The sequence below is a fragment of the Scyliorhinus torazame genome, chromosome 16 (assembly GCF_047496885.1).
Source record: "Scyliorhinus torazame isolate Kashiwa2021f chromosome 16, sScyTor2.1, whole genome shotgun sequence".
NCBI classification, from domain to species: Eukaryota; Metazoa; Chordata; class Chondrichthyes; order Carcharhiniformes; family Scyliorhinidae; genus Scyliorhinus; species Scyliorhinus torazame.
Window position 1 is genome coordinate 151817647 of NC_092722.1, and position 26232 is coordinate 151843878.

The 26232-nt window shown below is 41.6% G+C and overlaps 1 protein-coding gene across 2 annotated transcripts; it reads left to right on the forward strand.

Annotated features, from left to right (window-relative positions):
• The first annotated feature begins 803 nt into the window (after positions 1-803).
• Positions 804-26118, forward strand: mmp21 (matrix metallopeptidase 21). 2 transcript variants are annotated; one of them, XM_072479225.1, is made up of 8 exons: positions 804-960; positions 3024-3973; positions 4725-5418; positions 5656-5795; positions 15827-15968; positions 19121-19378; positions 19457-19629; positions 25244-26118. In XM_072479225.1, the coding sequence occupies exons 2-8, from the start codon at positions 3824-3826 to the stop codon at positions 25541-25543; spliced, it is 1857 nt and encodes a 618-aa protein (XP_072335326.1). In that variant the 5' UTR covers positions 804-960; positions 3024-3823; the 3' UTR covers positions 25544-26118. The 2 variants fall into 2 exon arrangements, with proteins under 2 accessions (XP_072335326.1, XP_072335327.1); XM_072479226.1 differs by lacking the exon at positions 804-960 and having other exon boundaries at positions 3018-3973.
• The last annotated feature ends 114 nt before the right edge of the window (positions 26119-26232 follow it).

Sequence of the window (26232 nt, forward strand, 5' to 3'; positions counted from 1 at the left end):
CCATAATTTTAAGGAAAAGAAGATCTTGTGGTGGGACAGGGAGCACCGGGACTTTAAAGGGGAAGATCACTCGATCTGGTTTTACAGTGACCTTAGGGCAGAGTTGACTAAAAAAAAGGGCAGCATTCAAAGCGGCGAAATCTGCTCTGTTCAAAGAGGGTATCCGGTTTGGGCTACTATACCTGGCCCATATTTGAGTTTCTGTCGAGGGAAATGATCACTTCTTTGACTCCATGGATAATGCAAACATTTTTGTTAAAAAACTTGGTTTGAACTCTGTGTAAACCTGTCTCTGTTTTTGTGTAAGAGTCAAGTGGCTGTATGTTCAGAAGGTAAGTAATTTTTCTTCATGAGTGGTTTATACAAAAAAGTTATTACTGTTGAAGTGTTTTTTTATGCTAGTGTTGTATATATTTCTCTTACTGTGCTGCCGTTGTCACTGGGTTGTTACAACTGACATTTTAAAAATCTTGTTAATGATTTTTCTCAATTTTTAATATAGGGTCGGATGGAGAGGTTCTCAGCAATAGCCAGAGATGGGTTGTGTGAAGGGAAATCACAAAAGTGGGTATACTGTGGCTACCACTCACAAACATCCTGTGAGGGGGAGCTTAGATTATAGTGTTAAAGAGTTCAGGTTTTGTACAAATTTGATGTTTTTGGTGGGATTGTTGGGTTGGGGTGGGTGGGGGAAGGGAGAAGGTTATTGTTGGATGTTTGTGGACCAGACCAGACTGCTCTCCTGGTGGGATCTCTTCACTGTGGCTTTACAGGATTTCTTGCTTGTTGACCAACAGATGTAATGGCTTTCCCTGGTGGGAGAGGCTGTAGTGGTGCCACTTTCTGCCTTATAACCTTGAACATGAGGGGTTTGAATGGACCAGTGAAGCGGGCAAGGATCTTTGCAATTTGAAGGATCTACATCCGGGAGTTGTGTTCTTACAGGAGACCCAATTACAGGTGAAGGATTGGATCTATTTATTGTCACGTGTACCGAGGTACAATGAAAAGTATTGTTTTGCATACAGTTCAGACAGATCATTCCATACATGAAAAGAAAATATACAGGGCAAACATAAAATACACAATGTATATACATAGTCACAGCATCGGGTGAAGCATACAGGAGTGTAGTACTAATCAGTATCTTCAAACCTACAAGGGAACATCAAAGAGAAAGGATAATGATAGTGTTAGTGTTAGAATTAAATTTTAAGAGATTACTCCAGTTATAGGAGATGTAGGAAAGGATCTGTGTGAGAAAGCTCGCAGAGAGTCGGGATGCTCCGGCACCATCTTGCTTCATGTCAGACAAGGCTATGCAAAAATTGGGTGGGACAACTCTTTCACTCAATTTTAATGGTAGGGCTAGAGGCACGACAGTACTAATCCACAAAAAAATACAATTTACTCCCTCCCGGATTATGGATGACCCCAATGGGCGTTACCATTATTGTCTGTGGTTCACTGAAGAACACTCCGGTTATTTTGGTGAATATTCATGCTCCAATTGTGTCAACCCCAACTTTATAAATTCCCTGGTGAACATCCCCCTCTGTGCCTACTGAGGAGGTTTGGGGGGAATCTCTCCAGCGGGTGAATTCCACTTTATTCTGTGCCAGACTAAGTTTGGTTCAGTTCAAAGTGCTTCATTGGACTCATTGGGGCAAAGGCAAGGATGAGTGGATTCTTTCGTGACGTGGAGGTCAAGTGTGACCACTATTAACTTACACCGGCTAATAGCGCGCATGTGTTTTGGTCTTGCTGGATACTGGGTTTCCTTTTTCAACACAATTTCCAAGATTTTGCAGATAATATTTGGGGTATCAGACTCCCCGTCATTCTACTCAGGAATGAGGGTGGATGTTCTTGCTTTTGCTTCCTTAATAGCCAGGAGGTGAATATTACTCAGCTGGAGATCTGCCTCACCACCCAAGGCATTCGCATGGGCGGAAGATATGATAGCAATCTTGCATCTGGAAAAGATCAAGTATACTATCAGAGGCTTGGTGAGGAGATCCTCACCAGAGCTGGCGGTCATTTATCTATTTCTTTTAAAACCTGAACACGTTCGAGGGTTACGGGGGGTTGAGATGGGGGGGGGGGGGGATGGGGTTAAAGTAATAGAGGCTCCTTGTTCCATTGCACTCATTAATTACCTTCTTGCTCTTGATTTGTTTTGTTTATGTAATATATATTAAGTGTATATCTTTTCCTATTTGTCCATTACTGTTTATATCTGATAATTTAATAAAATGTTTCTATTTTTAAAAGTACATTCATACAAAAAGATGACAACAAACTACTCAACAGTCCATATATCCAACAAGGAAAAGGCACTGCGCCACACCTTCTCACTGCAGAATATCGCTACAAACACAACGCCACAACAGTGCATTTTAAAAATAGATTTAGAGTACCGAATTATTTTTTCCAATTAAGGGGCGGCTTCACAGCGCCAGGCTCCCAGGTTCGATTCCCAGTTGGTCACTGTCTGTTTTCACCGTGTCTGCGTGGGTTTCCTCCGGGTGCTCCGGTTTCCTCCCGTAAGCCTAAAGACATGCTGTTAGGTAATTAGGGCATTCTGAATTCTCCCTCCATGTACCCGAACAGGTGCCGGAGTACAGCGACTAAGGGTTTTTCACAGTAACTCCATTGCAGTGTTAATGTAAGCCTACTTGTGACAATAAAGATTAATATTAAAAAGATTATTATTATTATTTAGTGTGGCCAATCCACCGAATCTGCACATCTTTGGGTTGTGGGGGTGAGACCCACGCAGACAAGGGGAGAATGTGCAAACTCCACACAGACAGTGACCCAGGGCCGAGATCGAACCCGGGTCCTTGGCGCCGTGAGGCAGCAGTGCTAACCACTGCCCCGTGCCGTTTAAAACATTTAAGATAATAACGTTTCCATGCTCACACCTCTTTTCCATCTTTTCTGTTCTCTTTACTTACAGCAACGATGTACCTCATTGGCAATTCCAATCCCATAATCTTCCCTTTCTCTTATTTTTCAAGGATGTAGAATTTTGATTGGAAACCCCTGGCGTGTCGCCTTGGTGCCACAACTCAGCTGGCCCCAAAGGAGAATTACAATCTTGCCAGCGATTTTGACTGAAGGTGAAGAGTGAAATTGGATTAATTCACACTTTGGCAGACATCTGAATAATGTAACCTTTAAATAGCAGTCAACACTCAGAAATTGCAGTTTGCTTTTATCAACATCCTGAAATATTTCCTCGCTTTATTCAGCTGCCAGTAACTCTTTACTGAAAAAAGCTATTCCTTCCGGTCTGCTATTTTCCAGCCCCTTTTCTTGGCTGTCTCACTGAAAGGCGAAGTGAAAATTCTACTTAATTACTTCAAATTCTATTTACCCACGATTGCCAGCGAAAGTCGAACGGGGCAATTGGAATTACTTTTGTTTAACGAGGCCGTTTAAAATATTTTTTAAACATCGTGGAGTCGAAGTTTCACACATCAGAACCACCAAGGTGCAAACGGTATAACATTTACATAACTTAAATATGTGTTGAAGGGATTGATCTCAGCCTGGTTACAAATCTCAACATGTCAAAGCAAAAAGTGCACAAACACTGCGCCTCTGTGTCCTTTGTCCGAAATTATTTTCCTGTAAATATCACGTTGGTCTGTTAATAAATAAGGCCAGAACTCCAGAGGGTTGATGTCCTCTGCTGAGCGGGATTGCCACACTTTGAAGAGATCATTTGAAGTTTGTTGAATGTGGGTTGAGACAGTCTGGGTATATAAAGCAAAGATCTGGGACCGCCGGTCTGACCGTGCAGAAAGGCATCAGCATGCGGCTCGCTTTCCATCTCACTCTGTTCTATGTCACCACCCTTATCTGGGTGGATTGCGAGAAACTCTTTCACCACCGCGACCACTCGGACATCGCCTCGTCCTCACAGCGTTGGGCACGTCCCATCCTTGAGCAGACAGCAGCTGAGGTAAGAAGGCACTCCTCGTGTTAAAGTTGTCTTATGGCTTTATTATTCATGCACTTAAATGTATTATAAGTTCATAAGATATAGGAGCAGAATTAGGCAATTCGGCCCATCGAGCCTGTTCTGCTATTCTATCATGGCTGATCTGTTCCTCATCTGGTGGAGAGAGTGTTTCCTCACTTGGAGAATACAGATCTGCAAATCTGTCCTATCCCTGTCAACATGTAGGACAGGGCTGCAGTTTTGGGTCAGGCGTATGGAGCTCCGATCCATTTTCCGGCCAAAAGGTGATGAAGTATCGTAACTTGAGTCAATCCACCTATAGGAAATGGTGTAAGTGGTTAGCACTGCTGCCTCATTGCACTGAGGACCCGGATTCTATCCCGACCCTGGGTCACTGTCCATGTGGAGTTTGCACATTCTCCCTGTGTTTGCATGGGTCTCACCCCCACAGCCCAAAGATTTGCAGGGTAGGTGGATTGGGAAGGCTAAAAATTGCCACTTAATTGGAAAAAAAAATTGGACTCTAAATTTTTATTTTAAAAAAAGAAAATGGTGTAAGAATGCAGTTATGTAGCAGTATTCTGTGAATTTTATGAGAAAGGGTCATCCATCTGAAAATGTTTCTCTGCACAGATTATGCCTGACCATCTGAGTATTTCCACCATTTTCTGTTTGTGTTTTATCTGCAAGTTTATCTGTTAAACTTCGGCATTTAATATTTCTTAAATCTGGGGAATCATTTTTTTTAAAGCAATACCTGTCTAAATATGGATGGACAGAACAAATAAACTGGACGAAAATCCAGCACCAGAAAGTGGAGAACATTGAAGATGATTATCGAGCTCCTAAAGACTTGCTGCAACTTATCAGAGAAGCGTCCTCGGATTCCAAACCAAGGCAACCTCAGGCTGTGCCCACTAGAAGCGTAGTCTATATAGAGGCGTTAAAACAGTTCCAGAAAGCCAATGGCATACCTGTGACAGGAGAACTAGACACAGCCACTAAAGGAGCTATGAACAAGCCGCGATGTGGAGTCCCAGATAAAGTTCTGTCGGAAGGTACTTTGATGTATAATGGGACCAGTGATATTGCCAACCAGACATCTGATTTCCACAGAACAACAGCTGATAACAACGGTGGTACCAATGTAACTGTAAGTTCCAATAGTCGCAAGAAGCGCTTTTTGCAGTTATTGTTTACTCCCCGAGGACAAGTGTCTGCTAACCCTGACTTGGTTAATAAGTTACCAAAAATGGCCTTTTTCAAACCGAAGCTTACGTGGCGCCTAATGGGAGAAGGTTATAGCAACCAGCTCTCGATTGAAGACCAAAAACATGTGCTGAGAATGGCTTTTAGGATGTGGAGTGAAGTCATTCCTTTAGAGTTTGAAGAGAATATTCAATCTCCTGCATCAATGGTTGACATCAAACTTGGCTTTGGGACAGGTAATGTACAGATGCATGTCATGATTCATAAATACAGACTATTCAGAACTTAATTCAGAGCAGAACATGAAATATTGTAGCTTTTAATGTGTCAATAAAATGGAGATTTTGATCAACAAAGATGCAAGTTTGATATTTTGCCATACAAAAATATAACTTGTTTTATGTAAATCAATTGCTGTATAAATTATTACATGAACTAACATGCTGTGCTAAATATAGTCATTTTTGCTCTAGGTCGACACATGGGCTGCACTCGAACATTTGATGGCAATGGACATGAGTTTGCTCATGCTTGGCAATTAGGTGACATTCATTTTGATGATGATGACCATTTTACCACCCCGAGCAATGGAAATGGAATTAGTCTGCTAAAAGTAAGAATCTACACTGGCATCTTTAAATCTCACATTTCTTCCTTTTGCTTTCTATTTCTTGTTGCTAAAATTAGCAGAAGGGTAATTCCAAATTAACTGAGCAATTAATTGAGATGATTGTAATCACTAAGGAGGCAGTATTGGGCAAGCTAATGGGGCTAAAGGTAGACAAGTTTCCTGGCCCTGATGGGATGCATCCCAGAGTGTTAAAAGAGATGGCTAGGGAAATTGTAAACGCACTAGTGATAATTTATCAAAATTCTGGGGTGGTCCCAGAGGATTGGAAAGTAGCAAACGTGACACCACTGTTTAAAAAAGGAGGTCGGCAGAAAGCGGGTAATTATAGGCCGGTAAGCTTAACTTCGGTTGTAGGGAAAATGCTGGAATCTATCATTAAGGAGGAAATAGCGGGGCACCTGGAGGGAAATTGTCCCATTGGGCAGACGCAGCATGGGTTCATAAAGGATAAGTCGTGTCTGACTAATTTGGTAGAATTTTTTGAGGACGTTACCAGTGCAGTAGATAACCGGGAGCCAATGGATGTGGTATATCTGGATTTCCAGAAAGCTTTTGTCAAAGTGCCACACAAAAGGTTGCTGCATAAACTAAAGATGCATGGCATTGAGGGTAAAGTGGTAGTATGGGTAGAGGATTGGTTAACTAACAGAAAGCAGAGAGTGGGGATAAATGGGTGTTTCTCTGGTTGGCAACCTGTAACTAGTGGGGTCCCTCAAGGATCAGTGTTGGGCCCGCAGTTGTTCACAATTTACATAGATGATTTGGAGTTGGGGACCAAGTGCAATGTGGCAAAGTTTGCAGACGACACTAAGATGAGTGGTAAAGCAAAAAGTGCAGAGGATACCGGAAGTCTGCAGAAGGATTTGGATAGGTTAGGTTAATGGGCAAGGGTCTGGCAGATGGAATTCAATGTTGCCAAGTGTGAGGCTATCCATTTTGGGAGGAATAACAGCAGAATGGATTATTATTTAAACGGTAAGATGTTAAAACATGCTGCTGTGCAGAGGGACCTGGGTGTGCTGGTGCACGAGTCGCAAAAAGTTGGTGTGCAGGTGCAACAAGTGATTAAGAAGGCTAATCGAGTTTTGTCTTTCATTGCTAGAGGGATGGAGTTCAAGACTAGGGAGGTTATGCTGCAATTGTATAAGGTGTTGGTGAGGCCACATCTGGAGTATTGTGTTCAGTTTTGGTCTCCTTACCTGAGAAAGGACATATTGGCACTGGAGGGAGTGCAGAGGAGATTCACTAGGTTGATCCCAGAGTTGAGGGGATTAGATTATGATGAGAGGTTGAGTAGACTGGGACTGTACTCATTGGAGTTTAGAAGGATGCGGGGGGGATCTTATTGAAACATATAAAATTATGAAGGGAATAGATAGGATAGATGCGGGCAGGTTGTTTCCACTGGTCGGGGAAAGCAGAACTAGGGGGCATAGCCTCAAAATAAGGGGAAGTAGATTTAGGACCGAGTTTAGGAGGAACTTCTTCACCCAAAGGGTTGTGAATCTCTGGAATTCCTTGCCCAGTGAAGCAGTTGGGGCTCCTTCTTTAAACGTTTTTAAGAAAAAGATCGATACCTTTCTAAAGAATAAAGGGATTCGGGGATATGGTGTACGGGCTGGAGAGTGGAGCTGAGTCCACAAAGATCAGCCATGATCTCATTGAATGGCGGAGCAGGCTCGAGGGGCCAGATGGCCTACTCCTGTTCCTAGTTCTTATGTTCTTATTATTATGAAATGGTTTACCCTGAATCCTCAGGCTGTGACCCCTAGTTCTGGACACACCTATCATTGGTAACATCTTCCCTGCATCTACCATGTCTAGTCCTGTTAGAATTTTATAAGTCTCTATGAGATCCCCCCTCATTCTTCTGAACTCCAGCGAGAACAATCCCAACCTAGTCAATCTCTCCTCATATGACAGTCCCGCCATCCCTGGAATCAGCCTGGTAAACCTTCGCTGCACTCCCTCGAGAGCAAGAACATCCTTCCTCAGAGAAGGAGACCAAATCTGCATACACTACTCCAAGCGTGGCCTCACCAAGGCCCTGTACAATTGCAGCAACACAACCCTGCTTCTATACTCGAAACCTCTTGCAATGAAGGCCAACATACCATTAGCCTTCTTTACTGCCTGCTGCACCTGCATGCTTACCTGCAGCGAATAGTGCACAAAGACACCTAGATCCCGCTGCACACTCCCCTCTCCCAATTTACAACCATTCAGGTAGTAATCTGCCTTCCTGTTTTTGCTTCCAAAATTAATAACCTCACACTTTTCCAAATTATACTGCATCTGCCATTGGTTTGCCCACTCGCCCAACCTGTCCAGATCTTGCTGTAGGATCTCTGCATCCTCGTCACAATTCACCGTCCCACCTAATTTGGTATCATCTGCAAACTTTGAGATATTACATTTTATTCCCTCATCCAAATCATTAATATAATGAATAGCTGGGGTCCCAGCACCGATCCCTGTGGTACCCCACTGGTTACTGCCCGCCAATTTGAAAAGGACCCATTAATCCCTACTCTTTGGTTCCTCTCTGCCAACCAGTTTTCTATCCACCTCAATACATTTTCTCCAATCCCATGCGCTTTAATTTTGCACAATAATCACTTATGCGGGACTTTATCAAGCGCCTTCTGAAAGTCCAAATGTACCACATCGACTGGCTTGCCCTTGTCAACTGTACTGGTTACCTCTTCAAAGAATTCCAACACATTTGTCAAGCATAATTTTCCCTTCATAAATCCATGCTGACTCTGACTGATCCTGCCACTGCTTTCTAAATGTTCCGCTATAAAGTCCTTGATAATGGATTCAAGCATTTTCCCCACTACCGATTTTAGGCTTACTGGTCTATAATTCCCTGCTTTCTCTCTACCTCCCTTTTTGAATATCGGAGTGACGTGAGCTACCCTCCAATCTGCAGGGACAGTTCCAGAGTCGATAGAATCCCGGAAGATGACCACCAATGCATCCAGTATTTCCAGAGCCACCTCCTTAAGCACTCTGGGATGCAGATTCTCAGGCCCTGGGGATTTATCCGTCTTCAATCCCATCAGTTTTCCCAGCATCATTTCTCTACTAATGTTGATCTCCCTCAGTTCTTCCCTCTCACTAAACCTTTCATTCTCCGACATTTCTGGGATCTGATTTGTGTCCTCATTTGTGAATACAGAACCAAAGTATGTATTTAATTACTCAGCCATTTCTTTGTCCCTTATTATGCATTCCCCTGTTTCTGTCTGCAGTGGGCCTACATTTTTCTTTACCAATCTCTTTCTCTTCACATATCTGTAGAAACTCTTTGTGTCAGTTTTTATGTTTCCTGCAAGCTTCCTTTCGTACTGTACTTTCCCCTTCTTCATCAATCCCTTCGTCCTTCTTTGCTGAATTCTAAACTGCTCCCAGTCCTCAGACCTATTATTTTTCTTGGCCAATCTGTATGCTTCCTTGGATCGGATACTATTTCTAATTTCCTTTGTAAGCCATGGATTGGCCCTCTTACCCCCTTTGCTTTTGTGCCAGACAGTAATGAACAGTTGTTGTAGTTCCTCCATGCGTTCCTTGAATGTTTGCCATTGTCTATCCACTGTCATCCCTTTTAAGTAACTCTCCCCAATCTATCAAGGCCAATTCACGCCTCATATCCTCATAGTTCCCTTTATTAAGATGAGTTACATTGCTGGGGTTTTTTCTTTATAGAACTCGAAATATTGAGCTAATCAGCTATGCTAACATAGGTGGCTGGTAAGTTGTTGGAATCCACCATCAGGGACATAAAAGCATAGAAAATGTGAGGAGTAGGCTATTTGGTCCCTCGAACCTGCTCTGCCATTTAATATGAACCTGACCAATCATCTATCTCAACACCTTGTGTGTCCAGAAATCTATTTCCTTCTTAAATATATTCAGTACTTGGCCTCCACACCTTCAGTGGTAGAGAATTTCATACATTCACCACCCTGAGTGAAGAAATTTCTCCTGATCTCAGTCCTAAATGGCCTATCCATATCCTGAGACTGACCTCTTGGTCTGGACTCTTTCTCTCTCTCTCTCTCCCCCCCCCCCCCCCCCACCCCAAATGGAGCAAACAACGTTCTTGCATCCTGTCTGTCCAGCCTTGTCAGAATGTTATATATTTCAGTTAGATATCCTCATTATTCTAGTTTCAGTGAACGCAGGTCCAGTCAACCCAATCTCTCCTCATATGAGAATCCTGCCATGCCAGGAATCAGTCCGGTGAAACTTCACTGCATTCCCCTAAGGCAAGTATATCTGCAAGCCTGCATGCAATATGCCAGGTGTGGTCTCACCAAGGCCCTGTAATCAAGTCCTCTTGTAATAAAGACCAACATACCATTTGCCTACCCAATGGCAACTGTTTGCATGCTTTCAGTGGCTGCTTTACAAGGATACCCAGGTCACTTTTTACATCAACATTTCCCAATATATCACTATTTAAACTAATTCTCTACCATTGTATTTTTCTTATCTCCACATTATGCTGCACCTGCCATGTATTTTCCCGTTCACTCAATTTGTCTAAATTACCTTGAAATCTCTTAACATTCTCCCCACCATTCACATTCTCATCTAGTTTTGTGTTGTTAGCAAACTTGGATTTATTACATTTGGTTCCCTTATCCAAATCATTGATATATATTGTGAATAGCTAGGGCCCAAGCACTGATCCCTGCAGTGGCCCACGGGTCACTGCCTGCCATTCTGAAAAATACTAATTTATTCATACACTGTTTCCTGCCTGCGAACCAATGCTCAATCCATATAAGCTGCCTTCCTGAACCACTGCAGTCATTGTGGTGTAGGTACATCCAGAGTGCTGTTAGGGAGATCGTTCCAGGATTTTGACCAACAAGTGAAGAAACAGCGATATATTTCCAAGTCAGGATGGTGGGTAGCTTCCAGGTGGTGAGGTTGTTCCGTGTGTCTGCTACCCTTGCCCTTCTAGATGATAGCAGCCTTGGGTTTGGAAGATGCTGCTTCAGGAACTTTGGTGAATTCCTGCAGTGTATCTTGGAAATGGTACACACGCCTTCCATTGTTTGGCAGAGGTGGAGGGAGTAAATGTTTGTGAAAGAGGTGCTAACCAAGCAGGCTGCTTTGTTCTGGATAGTGTGGAGCTTCTGGAGTGTTGTTGGAGCTGCACTCATCCAGGAAAGTGGAGGTATTCCATCACATTCCTGACTTGTACTTTGTAAATGATGCACAGGCTTTGAGGAGTCCGGAGGTCAGTAATGTGTTGCAGGACGCCTAGTCTCTGTCCTGTTACCATAATATTTATATGGTTAGTCTGGTTCAGTATCTGATCAATGGTAACCCCCAGCATGTTGATAGTGGGAGATTCAACAACATAGAACATTACAGCGCAGTACAGGCCCTTCGGCCCTCGATGTTGCGCCGACCTGTGAAACCACTCGAAAGCCCATCTACACTATTCTCTTATTGTCCATATGTCTATCCAATGACCATTTGAATGCCCTTAGTGTTGGCGAGTCCACTATGTTGCAGACAGGGCATTCCACACCCTTACTACTCTCTGAGTAAAGAACCTACCTCTGACATCTGTCCTATATCTATCTCCCCTCAATTTAAAGCTATGTCCCCTCGTGCTAGACATCACCATCTGAGGAAAAAGGCTCTCACTGTCCACCCTATCCAATCCTCTGATCATCTTGTATGCCTCAATTAAGTCACCTCTTAACCTTCTCTCTAACGAAAACAGCCTCAAGTCCCTCAGCCTTTCCTCATAAGATCTTCCCTCCATACCAGGCAACATTCTGGTAAATCTCCTCTGCACCCTTTCCAATGCTTCCACATCCTTCCTATATTGCGGCGACCAGAATTGCACACAATACTCCAAATGCGGCTGCACCACAGTTTTGTACAGCTGCAACATGACCTCATGGCTCCGAAACTCAATCCCTCTACCAATAAAGGCTAACACAGAGTACGCCTTCTGAACAACCCTCTCAACCTGGGTGGCAACTTTCAGGGATCTATGTACATAGACACCGAGATCTCTCTGCTCATTCACACTGCCAAGAATCTTACCATTAGCCCAGTACTCGGTCTTCCTGTTATTCCTTCCAAAATGAATCACCTCACACTTTTCTGCATTAAACTCCATTTGCCATCTCTCAGCCCAGTGCTGCAGCTTATCTATGTCCCTCTGTAACATCCTTCCGCACTGTCCACAACTCCACCAACTTTAGTGTCATCTGCAAATTTACTCACCCATCCTTCTACGCCCTCCTCCAGGTCATTTATAAAAATGACAAACAGCAGTGGCCCCAAAACAGATCCTTGTGGTACACCACTAGTAACTGGACTCCAGTCTGAACATTTCCCATCAACCACCACCCTTTGTCTTCTTCCAGCTAGCCAATTTTTGATCCAAACTGCTAAATCACCCTGAATGCCATGCCTCCGTATTCTCTGCAGTAGCCTACCGTGGGGAACTTTATCAAACGCTTTACTGAAATCCATATACACATCAACTGTTTTACCCTCATCCACCTGTTTGGTCACCTTCTCAAAGAACTCAATAAGGTTTGTGAGGCACGACCTACCCTTCACAAAACCGTGTTGACTATCTCTAATCAAATTATTCCTTTCCAGATGATTATACATCCTATCTCTTATAAACCTTTCCAAGATTTTGCCCACAACAGAGGTAAGGCTCACTGGTCTATAGTTACCGTGGTTGTCTCTACTCCCCTTCTTGAACAAGGGGACAACATTTGCTATCCTCCAGTCTTTTGGCACTATTCCTGTAGACAAAGATGACTTAAAGATCAAAGCCAAAGGCTCAGCAATCTCCTCCCTAGCTTCCCAGAGAATCCTAGGATAAATCCCATCCGGCCCAGGGGACTTATCTATTTTCACACTTTCCAGAATTGCTAACACCTCCTCCTTATGAATCTCAAGCCCTTCTAGTCTAGTAGCCTGAACAGTAATGTCAAGGGGATAAATAGTATCTCTTTTGTTGGAGATGGTCATTGCCTGCCACGTATGTGGCACAAATATTACTTGCTACTTGTCAGACCAAGCCTGGATATTATCTAAGTCTCATTGCATTTGGATATGGATTGGTTCAGTACCCAAGGAGTCATGAACATTGTGCAGTCATCACCACTTGTGATGGTACTATGGAAGGAAGGTGATTGATGTAGCAGTTGAAGATGGTTGGGCCGAGGACAGTACCCTGAGGAACTGAAAGTGTTTAACTGAGATGATTGATCTCCAACCACCACAACCATCTTCCTTTGTGCCAGTTACGGCTCTAACCAGCACAAGGTTTTCTCCCATTGACTCGTATTCTTTGGGCTCCTTTGTGCCACACTTGGTTAAACTGTGTCAAAACAACAGTCACCGTCACCTCACCTCTGGAATTCAGCTCTTTGGTCCATATTTGAACCATGGCTGTAATGAGGTTGAGACCAGAGTGCCCCTGACGGAACCCAAAATGTTAGTGAACGGGTTAATGCTAAGTGCTGTTGATGACCCCTTACATGATTTTACTATCCTTAATTTCTTTTGTTAGCTATGGTTCCTCTTTTAGGCGACCAAATAAATTGTATCAACAGCTTTTCCCATTATGTTTTTGTACCAGAAAGGAATCTATAACTGTTACAATGCATGCATTAATTCCTTAATTATCAGCCATTGCCTATCCACCATCATGCCTTTTAATGAAGTTCCCTGATTTATTGTAGCCAACTCACCCCTCATACCTTTGTACTTTCCTTTGTTAGATTTTAGACCTTAGTTTCGGATTAGGCTCCATCACTTTCCATCCTAATGAAGAATTCTATCATGTTGTGGTCACTCTTCCCGAAAGGAACATGCACAAGATTATTAATTAACTCCTTCTCATTGCACAGTACAAAATCTGAGATTGCCTGCTTCCGCGATGATTTCTCAATGTACTCATCTAAAAACAATTTCACACATTCCAGTGTCAGTGTTATTGCCAATTTGGTTTCCCCAGTTTATATGTAGATTAAAGTCACCCATGACTACTGTTGCACTCGTTACATAAATTTCTGATTTCCTGTTAATCCATCCCCAACCTTACCAGTACTCCCACAAATATTTTCCATTAGTCGCTTCTTAGCTCCACACAAACTGATTCCACATTTTAATTTTATGAGCCAATATTCTCTCATTATTGGAATGATTTCATCTTTACTAATTATACTATCCCACGTACTTTCATTTAGAAGGGCATGGATTTATAGAGGTCTGTTAAAGACAAGTTGTATCTGTCTGACTTGATTGAATTCTTTGATAAAGTAAGCTTGATCAAGGTAGCACAGTAGATGTCTACATGGACTTTTGGAAGGTATTCAACAAAGTGCCACATGTTAAGAAGATGGATGCCCATGGATTTAAGGAAAGAAATGGTGGTATCGATATGGAATTGGTCAGTGTCTGGAAACAAATGGTGGATGAATGTTTTTTTTTAGATTGGGAGGTGGTTTGCAGTGATGTTCCCTGCAGGCCAGTTTTGGGTACTACATCTTTCAATTTTTAAAAATGATCTAGGCTCAGGTATAGAGGGAGCAGTATCATTAAGTTTCCATGTCATAGAATATTTGGCAATGCAATAAGTAGTGGTGAGGATAACAAACAAGATGGTGAAATAGGCAGTTGCATGATGGATGGAGTACAATGCAGAGAAATGTGAAGTGATGAACTTTGGGTGGGCTAATATGGAAAGAAAATATAGTATAAATGGCAGTATTTTTAGAAGTTTATTGTAGAGACTTGCTGCTCATATACACAAATCCCTGAAGGTGGCCGGGCCAGTTGATAAGGTGACTGAAAAAGCATATACATTATTTGGGAGTATAAATATATGCAACAGATCAGCAATGAGATCAGGCTAGAACTTTATAAATTATTCATTCAGCTTTCTGCAGCTGGAGTATCACACTCAGCAAGATATAAAAGCTTTAGAAAGGCGATAGATGAGATTTCCTTCAACTATGAGAGGTTGGAAAAGTTAGGACAGTTCTTGTAGCAGAAAAATTGAAGTGGTGACCTAATAGAAGTTTTCAAGAGGATTTGATAGAGTAGACAGAGGAAAGCTGGTCTCTCACACATGGGTCAATAACTAGAGGTCATAGGTTTAACATTATAGGCAAAGGATGAGAAACAAAAATGATTGGGACTGGCATACATGACTTGAAAATGTGGGATAAGCGGATTCTTTAAATAATTGTGAAAATAAGCTAGACAGGTACTTGAGGATGAGGAACTTTGCAGGATTTTTAGACAAAAACAAAATTGTGAAATCAAGCATGATGTCCCTTTCAAAGAGCCATGTTGGATTGAAATACCACCTGTACCCAATTCCCGTACCAGCCTCCCCGAACAGGCGCCGGAATGTGACGACTAGGGGCTTTTCACAGTAACTTCATTTGAAGCCTACTGGTGACAATAAGCAATTTTCATTAGGGGCTGTTTAGCACAGGGCTAAATCGCTGGCTTTGAAAGCAGACCAAGGCAGACCAGCAGCACGGTTCAATGCCCGTAACAGCCTCCCCGAACAGGCGCCGGAATGTGGCGACTAGGGGCTTTTCACAGTAACTTCATTTGAAGCCTACTTGTGACAATAAGCAATTTTCATTTTCCACCTTCGGTGCTAAGTTTGTATAATTCTATGAAATGAATCTAGAAAGTTATTTTCAACAGGTTGATAGTAGAGAGCATTACAGTCAAGCCAGATCCGGTCCTTATTCAACATTCAGTCATATTTACCATCAGTCAATGAGTGGAAACTGAATTTTCCACTTCCTCCAGGATGGCTCCACGGTCAGGTATTTGAATCAGTTAACAGAACAGATCAAGGACTTTCCTGGTGAGGTACCATATCAGGTATTGCACCTACACATATTCTGGATTTTAAAGCACCAGTGAATTTATAAAAGCAGCTCACTTTACTTCATGAGAATATTTCAATCTGTCAAACTATATAGGTGGCTGTCCACGAACTAGGTCACGTACTGGGTTTGCCTCATATCTACAGACATGGTTCAGTAATGCAGCCCAGCTACATTCCAGAAGATTCAATGTCTGAGCTGGATTGGCTTGACAGGAAAGCTATTCAACAACTCTATGGTAAGAACAAAACATTGAAATTTAAATTCTAGCAAAATCGGATTGTGTTACAGATAATTAAAACAATCCAAGATGTTTTCCTTATACAGTGAATAAATGCAACATGCCCTGTTAACACAGTCAGTGACCAGTAAGGAGTGAATGATAAGATACAGTAATATTGCAGTTGCATATGGCATTGATGCCCTTTTTTAAAGTGATGGGCCAAACATCATGGAAACTTCTACTCTCCACCATCTAGTTCGGGAAAGCAGAACTCTGTATAATAAAATACTTGTACAGAGTTATATCTTTGGTCTGATTGACACTGAAAGGTCTGACTTTGGGGACGAGCAGATAGACAGGCTATTTCTACAATTAGAAACTGAGGGGCAAGTCAACAGAGCATTAGAATTTTAAAAATAGGATATTTATTTTTCTACCATCACAACAAAATGCATTAAAAAAGAACTTTAATGAAGAAATAAAATGCTCCCCCCCCCCCCAACATTAGGAAAAAACAGACGCCAAGTTGAATGAGGTGATATTATGTGGAGTCACCAAATGTTTGTTCAAAGAGATGGGTATTATGCAGGATCTTAAATTAGAAAGTGAGGGCAATGCACAGAGGTAAGTCTAGGCAGCTGAAGGATATACAGCCAATAATGGGGTGAAGGAAGGAAGATGCAAACATGCAAAAATGACGGTCAGGATAAAAAATAGTTGATTCATCCAGCCTGCCCAGAGTTACAAAATCATTAGCATCATGATTCACAACATCGGTCACAATCAAGTAACCTCCTCAGAAAGACCCCCAAAAATTAGAAAAGCCCAAGGTCAATTTATAGAGACAAATGTGGGAAACTCCTCTCTAACACAAAGGGGATCATTAATCCAGACCACAATTTATATTGCTTAGTATCTCATTTACCTTTGAACAGTGATTTCTCCTCCAGCCAGAAATTGACTCACCGCTCCTTTAAACATATGTAACAGATCAGCAGTCACTGAACAAGTGGTAGGTACGGTAAAGTCGCCATAGTCCCAGATGACCCTTTCCCTTTAAGAGGGAGAGCTGACTGGTGATGATTTAACCTGAGGATCACCACACTTCAGGCAAGGGGCATGGTTGGGAAGGCGGGCCAATGAATAACCTCAGCTGGTATAGGAATTGATCCCGTGTTGCTGGCCTCGCTCTGCATTACGAACCAGCTGTCCAGCCAAGTGACCTAAACCGCGGTGCCCCCAGTGGCACTTGTCCCATGACTCCACATATTCTTCCGGGCCTCTAACCTAGATCTACTCTTGTGTGTAACCCATATGCATGGCCCCCAAATCTCCAGAACCTGTCTTAATTCAAATCATTTAGCTAAAAGGAAAGTCTCACAAAGCTGACCAAGGAAATGGTGTAGTGGTAATGCCACTGGACTAGTGAGCCAGAGGCCCAGGCTCTGGGGACATGGGTTTAAATCCCACCACAGAACTGGTGGAATTTAAATTCAGTTAATAAAATCTGGAATTTAAAACTGTCAGACTTTTGCTTGTTGTAAAAACCCATCTTGCTCTTGGGGAAAGAAATGTTATCCTTACCTCATTTGGCCTACATTGACTTCACACCCACAGCAACTGCCTTGTGGAATGGCCTAGTAAGCCACTGAGTACAAGGGCAAGTAGGGATGGACAACAGGGATCCAGTGATGATCAACACAAACATGAGTGATCAGCAGTATCAAGCGCAGGACAGGCAACATTATTTTGGATGAGTTGGGAGTTTTCAGAGAAGCAAAAGAAACTGCTAATGAGGGCATTTGAGGAAATCAAATGTGGGTAAGGTTAGGAGAGAGTGGGATGGGACATAGAAAAATGAAAAAAATGAAATGAAAATTGCTTATTGTCACAAGTAGGCTTCAAATAAAGTTACTGTGAAAAGCCCCTAGTCGCCACATTCCGGCGCCTGTTCGGGGAGGCTGTTACATAGGTCAGCTATTTTGTCAGAATGGAAGTAGGCAGTCTCAGTGAATGATAGACTGGAGTTCGCAGTCAAGCTCAGGATTCTACCAATGCTCCCTGCAAGCTGCACCAATGTGCAGATATGCAGGGAATAGACACAGCCAAACATCAATTTTAAAGGGACCACGCAGTACAAGTCAGCCAGGCGCAGCAAACAGAAGTCAGATGTGCACTATCAATTGCATTGGGCATGAGCAACTGGGAGATGGGAAAGAGAGGGGTACAATATTTTTGGGAGGGGTTAAATGAAGTGGATTCAGTATTCCCAATCCTCAACTGGAGGAAGCTCTGGCTTATCTACAAAAACGTTAAATAAGTCTGACAACATAGATGTAATTATGCAAATTGAAGGTAGTCATGAACTAAATGGTTTTATAATGCTGAATTAGAAGGTACATTCCATCTTTGTGAATGCAATCTCCCTTTGACCAAATGTGAAGCATAAATGCTGACATAGAGCTGTTGAATCAATTTTAAATCTTATTTAATTCTACACAGCCATACTCATGACAATGAAATCAATTCATGGTCTAAAATAATGAACCAAGGGACAATATCTGGTAACAAGCAACCTAGAATTTGGGAAAGGAATAGAAGTGAAATTTTAAAAAATCTTTAAAAGCTATCAAAATGCAGACTTTTCTTTTGCAAAAGCATGTGAAGACTTTTGGAGAGGATGCAAAAAAAAGAAATCTTATGAATACGTGACCTACTTGCCATATTTTGAAGTTCAAAGACTTATAATCATAGAATTTACAGTGTAGAAGGAGGCCATTCGGCCCATCGAGTCTGCACCTGCTCTTTGAAAGAGCACCCTACCCAAGGTCAACACCTCCACCCTATCCCCATTACCCAGTAATCACACCCAACACTAAGGGCAATTTTGGACACTAAGGGCAATTTATCATGGCCAATCCACCTAACCTGCACATCTTTGGACTGTGGGAGGAAACCGGAGCACCCGGAGGAAACCCACGCACATACGGGGAGGATATGCAGACTCCGCACAGACAGTGACCCAAGCCAGAGTCGAACATGGGACCCTGGAGCTGTGAAGCAATTGTGCTATCCACAATGCTACAGTGCTGCCCAATGTATATAATCATATAACTGAACTGTTTTTTAAAAAATAGCAATGGATTGACTTTGATTATTCTTTTTAGGTGTATGCGAAAGCCCTTTTGACACAGTATTTGACTGGATTCATAGGGAGAAAAACCAATATGGGGAGGCAGTGATTCAATTTATCACATATTTCTTCAGAAATGAATTGTACTGGCTTTATGAAAATCGTAACAATCGAACACGCTATGGAGATCCTATTTCAATATCAGTTGGATGGCAAGGAATCCCAAGTGGTAGCATTGATGCTTTTGTACATATATGGACCTGGACATTAGATGTCATCTATTTCTTCAAAGGTGATTTAATGTTCAACAAATTTAAATGCAATTAATTAGTAGAATGTTATTTTCATTGTGAACTTGTCTTCTTTGTAGGTACTCAGTTTTGGAGATATGACAATGAAAATGATCAAACATACACAGAGGACGCAGAGGGAGACAAATATCCCAAGTTAATTTCTGAAGGTTTTCCAGGTGTTCAGGGTCCAATTGATACAGCTTTCTATCATAACAGAGACCAAAACATATATTTCTTCAAAGGTTCAAACGTAAGTTTTACTTTGTTCTTGGGAAGTGGCCAACTAAAAACAAGGCATTTTCATTAATTTCTAAATAGGTTTCATAGGGCAGCATTTTCCAGTTACGGGCTAGCCAAAAGCCTGCTGACTATTAGATGAACAGGAAGATTCCGGCGGTGGGTGGTGCTGGAAAATCCGGTCATAGTGTTGGACTAGACTTGCAAGCCAGATCAGTTGGGGATAACAATTCCTTGACTGGTGGCAGAGAAATGTTGAGAGACTATAATAATGCATAAAACATTGGAAGAATGCAAATGCATTGCAAGGGATGCATGAAAGATTTATGACAATGGTTCATGGGATGCGATGCTTCAGGTATGTGATTAGATTGGAAAAGATGGGGTTGTTCTCAAAGTGCAGTGATTGGTTAAAAGGAGATTCTTTTGAGGTATTCAGCATCAAGAAGGGTCTAAGTGGAACACATAGGAACTGTTCCAATTTGGTGAAAGGATCAAGAACCAGAGGATGCAGATAGGTGAACAACAGACGAACTAATGGCAAAACGTGGAAAACCCCTTTCATGCAGTGAGAAGTTAGGACCTTGAGAATGTAGTGAAGCAGATTCAATTGTCGCTTTCAAAAGGCAATTGGATAAACACTTGAAGAGAAAGAATTTGCAGGGCTATGAGGAAAGTTTGGGGGTCTAGTTGTGTTGCTCTTGCAGAGAGCCGGCATAGACATGATCGACCAAATTCTCCCATGATTATAACCATTCAATGAAACATGAATGAAAGTCAACAGGGATTTGTTATTGTTAATGAGGGTGCTGTAATGTGATTGATGGGTATATGGATATTGAAAAATCATTTATATCACACAACCAATTTGTTAGCAAAATTAAAGTCAATGGGATTTACAAGTACATTGCAGCACAAATACAAAATTTGTTGAGGGACAGATATAGTGTGAACATTTGTTTTTCAGACTGGAGATATATAGTTGTGTCCCCCAAGGGTTGGTAATTAGGATCACTGTTCTTTTCCAGATGCTAAAGTTTTCTCCAAGTACCGAAAGATGTGTTTGTTAGGTGAATTGGACATTCTGAATTCCCCCTCAGTGTACCTGGACAGGCGCCATGGTGTGGCGACTCGGGGATTTTCACAGCAACTTCATTGCAGTGTTAACGTAAGCCTACTTGTGACACTAATAAAGATTATTAAATGATCTGGGTTGCATTATCAAAGGCATCATTTTAAAATCCATAAATGAAATGAAACTCAGAAATGTAAGGATAGTAAGACTTCAGGAGGAAATAGATTGACAAAAGGGGTGAGCGCATAGCCAGTGAAATTTAACACAATGTGTGAAGCTATACGTTTTTGTTGGCAAAATGAAGAGACAAAATATTACTAAATGGTACAATTTTATAAGGGATCCAGAAATAGAGACTTGGAGCTGGGATGGGCCGTGAAAGTGGCAGGATAAATTAAGACTGAAAAAAAAACATAGGATGCTTGACTTCAATAATAACCTGTATTTATCTCATGCCTTTAACATAATGAAATATCCCATCTTCACAAGAGCATTATAAAACAAAATAAGATGCAGAGGCATACAAGGAACTATTAGGTCAGATGACCAAAAACCTGGCCATAGGAGTGGATTTTAAGGAGGAAACTATGGTAGTGGAGGTATAAGGAGGGTATTTCAGTGCTTGGGGTCTAGGCAACTGAAGATATCGCCACCAATAATGGAGCAATTAAAACCAGGGATTCCCAGGAGTCCAGAATGAGAAGAGCGGAAATATCGGAGAGTTGTGGGGCTGGAGAATGCAAAGAGAGTGACAGACAGATCATGGGAAGGATTTGAAAATGGGGATGAGAATTTTATAATCAAGATATTGCTTTCTGAGAGCCAATGTAACCAAGTGAACTCAGTGGTGATAGGGGAACAGGATTTACTGTGAGTTAATACATAGGCAGCAGACCTTTGGATGACTTCAGGTTTATGGAAAGTACAATGTAGATCAGACATGCGTGCGTTGGAATAGTCAAGTCTGGAGGTAACAGAGGTACGAATGAGAGTTCAACAGCTTATGAGCTGAGATGTGGAAATGGTATGAAAGTGGAAATGTGCAGTCTTAATGATGGCATAAATGAAGTCAGAAGCTCATCTCAGGGTCAGATGTGACACTGATGTTGCGAACAGACTGGCTTAATCCGACTGTTGCCAGAGAGAGGAATGAAGTCAGTGGCATGGAACGGTATTTGGAGTGGGGACCAAAATCGAATACTTCCAAATGTTTAATTAGAGGAAATTTCTGCTCATTCAATACTGAATGTTGGATAAACTGATAATTTAGCAACAGTGGAAGAGTGAAGAGAGGTGGTGAGATAGACCTGGGTGTCGTCAGTGTACATGGGGAAAAACTGTGCCTTCTCATGATGTCACCAAGGGGTGGTATGTAGATGAGAAATAGGTCGGTGGGAGACAGACGTAATAATACAGGAGCTGAAATATAAGGCATTGCAAGTGATTCTCTGGCTATGATTAGGTTGGTAAGAATGGGACCAAACAAGAGCAGTCCCATTCAGCTGGTCGACTAGAGAGCAGTTGGGGGAGGATGGTGTAGTTAACCTGGTTAAAGGGTGCAGACATGGCGAGAAGGAAAAAATATCTGAGGTGCCATTTATGACTTTAAAAGAGGTATTTCAGTACTGTGGCAGGACAGATGGGAATGAATTTGGGAGGCAACATGTTCAAGGACTTGGATAGTTTACAAAGATGATGAGGTCAGGGCTTCGCTTTTGAGGAGAAGTGTGATGACAGCTGATTTAAAAGAAGGCCAATGTCTAAAGAAAAAGAGAACCATTTACAATATTGATTAACATGGGGCACAGTAGAAACTGGGTGAGCAGCAGCTTAATGGGAATAAGACTGAAGGAACACAATGTTGGTCTCAAGATGAGCTCAGAGAGGATATGAAGGAATACAGGAGAGAGATACAGGTGACAATAGAGCAGATGGATTAGTGGAAGGGAGGAATACAAGAGGTAGTTGATCAGATAGTCTCATTCTTAGTGACAAAGAAGTCCATGAGGTCCTTGTTCTTAGAGATGAAGGCAGAAGGACTCGGAAGGGAAGTTGAAAAAGGCAGTTTGCAGTAAAGAAGCAGGAGTTACCGTTTGCATTTCAGAATGAACCTCATGAACATTTTTTTAAGTGGTCCAGTCAGATTTGGAGGTGGTTAGCCAAACTAGTTGTCCACCCTATCCTTTAAGCCTGCTTCCCTTGAACTAAAGGAAAGAAATGATGATTGTACTGGGGAAAACAGCTGAGGTAAGAGAGAATAATTTTCTGGGTATGACTAGGACGTCAAGGATGGAGTTGAGTAATTCAATAGCTGTAAAAATACTGTGGCAAATGGCCGGTCAAAAAATAGGTAGTTGTGAATTTGAAAGTGCACTTGCAAGTGAATCGGGAGTTCGATTTTTCAAGCATGGATCCAGGAGGTGGTAAGAGTTGGGGCATGGTGGGGGGAAAGATGTGGGTTGCAAATAATATCAGGAGTAATCAGAAATACCCTTTAATTGATACGATGAAATGAGCAAGATCATATGAGATGGCAGTCAAGAGGTGCCTATGAATGTGGAGAAATTTAGAGAGGATAAGAAGGCTGTGAACTCAGAGGAGAGAAAACATGATGAGTCGAGATGGAGCTTGATATCACCAAGAATGATAAGTCAAAGGGGTGGAACAAGATGCGATGTTCAAAGGAGGATAAATTACCAGAGGAGTAGGGGGTCAAGCCAAGGTATGATCTGGAGATAAGTGACACTACACTACTGTGATGACTTTCAGGAGGCAAGCTGTGGAAGATGTAGCCAGGTTGCGAGAACTTCATTAAGGGGAAAATGTATCACACCTCAGCAGGTTTCCATTATGTCCACTCAATCAGTTCAGGAATGGCAAGGGTTCATCTGAAATGGGAGAGTTAGAAATGTAGTACATTTGAGCAGGTGCGATTGAGGAATAATACTTCATCTTTCTATTAGGCACTTCACAATCCTCCATGTTGAACACTACATGTAGTAATTTTAGCCATAACCTTTGTTACGATTTTCTTTACATGTTTCAGTTTTTCTCAATTTTACTTTCTGACAGCAGCACACCTGCTCTGGGCACATATTTTCTTTGGCCCTGTAAGACTAAGGGCTGTGGGGAAAGGCAAGAATGTGGAATTATTTGGATAGGTTTACCAAAGATCTGGAACAGGCATGATGGGCGAATGGCCTCCTCGTGTTCTACAGCATCCTGAGATTTTAGGAGGACAGAGCTAAATATAATTTTTAAAAAAATATTTTTATTCTTTTTCACATTTTCTCCCACATTTACATCCACCAACAATAATCAGTAACGAATGTCAATCCCCATAACAATAACAACGATCCCATCCTCCCACCAAACATTAGCCCGCATGTTCACATAAACAAATGACACAAAGGAATCAGGAATCACCCATAGTCACCATTAACACACACAGTCCCCCTCCCCCAACCAATGTTCGATGTTATCCAGTTCTTGAAAGTGCATAATGAATAATGCCCATGAATTGTAGAACCCCTCCATCCTTCCCTTAAGTTCAAACTTAACCTTCTCAAGAGTCAAGAATTCCAACAGGTCCCCCCCGCCACGCCAGGGCACAGGGTGGAGAGGTTGCTCTCCATCCCATCAGGGGAGCTAAATATAATTAATGCTTTCTTGGGAAAACACTCACTAAATTAAATACACTTTAACTGGCGTTTAACAGTTGAATGGCCATTTCAATATTTATTTTCCTGCAATGTTAGTCAGCCTCTTTGGCCCAGAAAGGGAACAATTAAAATTTCAGGTAGTAAGTTGTTCTGAGGTCTTAAAATGTCTTGCTTTTTTCTTTTTTTGTTCTTTGTTCAATCATGCTTTGTGCCTACTACCCAAGTTGAGTATAATTTACCTTGTGCTCTTTCGTTCTTGTTTCTTTCCTATGTAAATCTCATTGGTTGAAGGACTCTTGTTCACTAAAACCTCAAATGCCTTGATTACAGATGGCAAATCAATATTAATGCAGTTGCTTGATTGGATAAGTTTAAAGTTCAACGTCTGTTAGTCCAGTGTGGTTGCATGCACTTATTACTACAAAAATCTACTCGTAGTGAATTAGCACATTATTGAATTACTATCTTATCTGCAATTTCTCATGGGCAATAAATGCTGGCTGTTCCAGCGGCTCCCACATCTTAAAAACAGAAAGAAAACCACCTCAAGTGACGATTTCTCATTATAAACTTTAAGTCTACTCATTTTATTAGAACAGAATTTTTAAAATTACCTTAAGTTTGTGTATTAGTAATGTAGTCAACAATTAAGTGTCAAAATAAAGGAGACTGTATTTTAAGATTTGATGGTAACTTTATTTGAATGCAATAGTAACTCTGGTAATGGTTATCAGGGGCTTTGAGGGGAAGAGACTCTATAAGCTGTTCCAATTTATTTTCATCTTGTTATGGTACATGGATTATTGAATTCAATGGAAACAAAAAGTGATGCTGTTAAATATCTGAAATGGTCACATCCTTTTGTCTCTCTACATTCATTTTCTTTATAGGTGGTCATTTTCAATGTGAACACAAATCAGATTAACGGACACCCGAAAAGAATTATAGATGTATTTCCACCAGTGGTACAGAATGATCATCCCATTGAAAATCTAAATGTTGTATACTACTCATATCACTACCAATCTATTTTTTTCTTCAAAAATAATTTCTTTTGGAAAGTGGTCAATGATTGGGATAAAAAGAAGAACCCATTATTGCCACTGAATGGGCTAATGCCCAAGAGAAAGATATCAGATCAATGGTTTGACATCTGCGATGTTCATTATTCAATGCTGGACAAGAACTAAATATGTTTCTAACATTTTTACACATATGACAGAGGCTGTTTTGGATTGCAAATGCATAAATAGCCTGCTTTTTATGCTTAATGCTACAAGGCACGTGCAAAAATTAACTGACTAGATTTTAGAGTCAAAACCATTTATAACAAAGTCTGTGTCAGACTGTTAATTCCATAAAAGATTATTTTTATTTGCCAAATTATAATATTGTATATGAAGTTGACATTCTTTTAACACTGAAGAGTAATAAAACAGAAAATTTATGCAGACAAAAGGAATTCTTTTTTCTCAACCTACACTATTTAATACCTGCATTTATTAGAACATACAGTGCAGAAGGAGGGGCCATTCGGCCCATCAAGTCTGGACCGACCCACTTAAGCCCTCACTTCCAACCTATTCCCCAAACCCCTCCTAACCCTTTTTGGGCAAAGGCAATTTATCATGGCCAATCCACCTAGTCTGCACGTCTTTGGACTGTGGGAGGAAACTGGAGCACCCAGAGGAAACCCACGCAGACACGGGGGAGAATGTGCAGACTCCGCACAGACAGTGTCCCAGCGGGGAATCGAACCTGGGACCCTGGCGCTGTGAAGCCACAGTGCTAGCCACCTGTGCTACCGTGTTGCCCTAGGTTGTTCTAGGTTACACAAATTTGCTCATATCATGTACACAGACACAGACTGGCCAAAGGA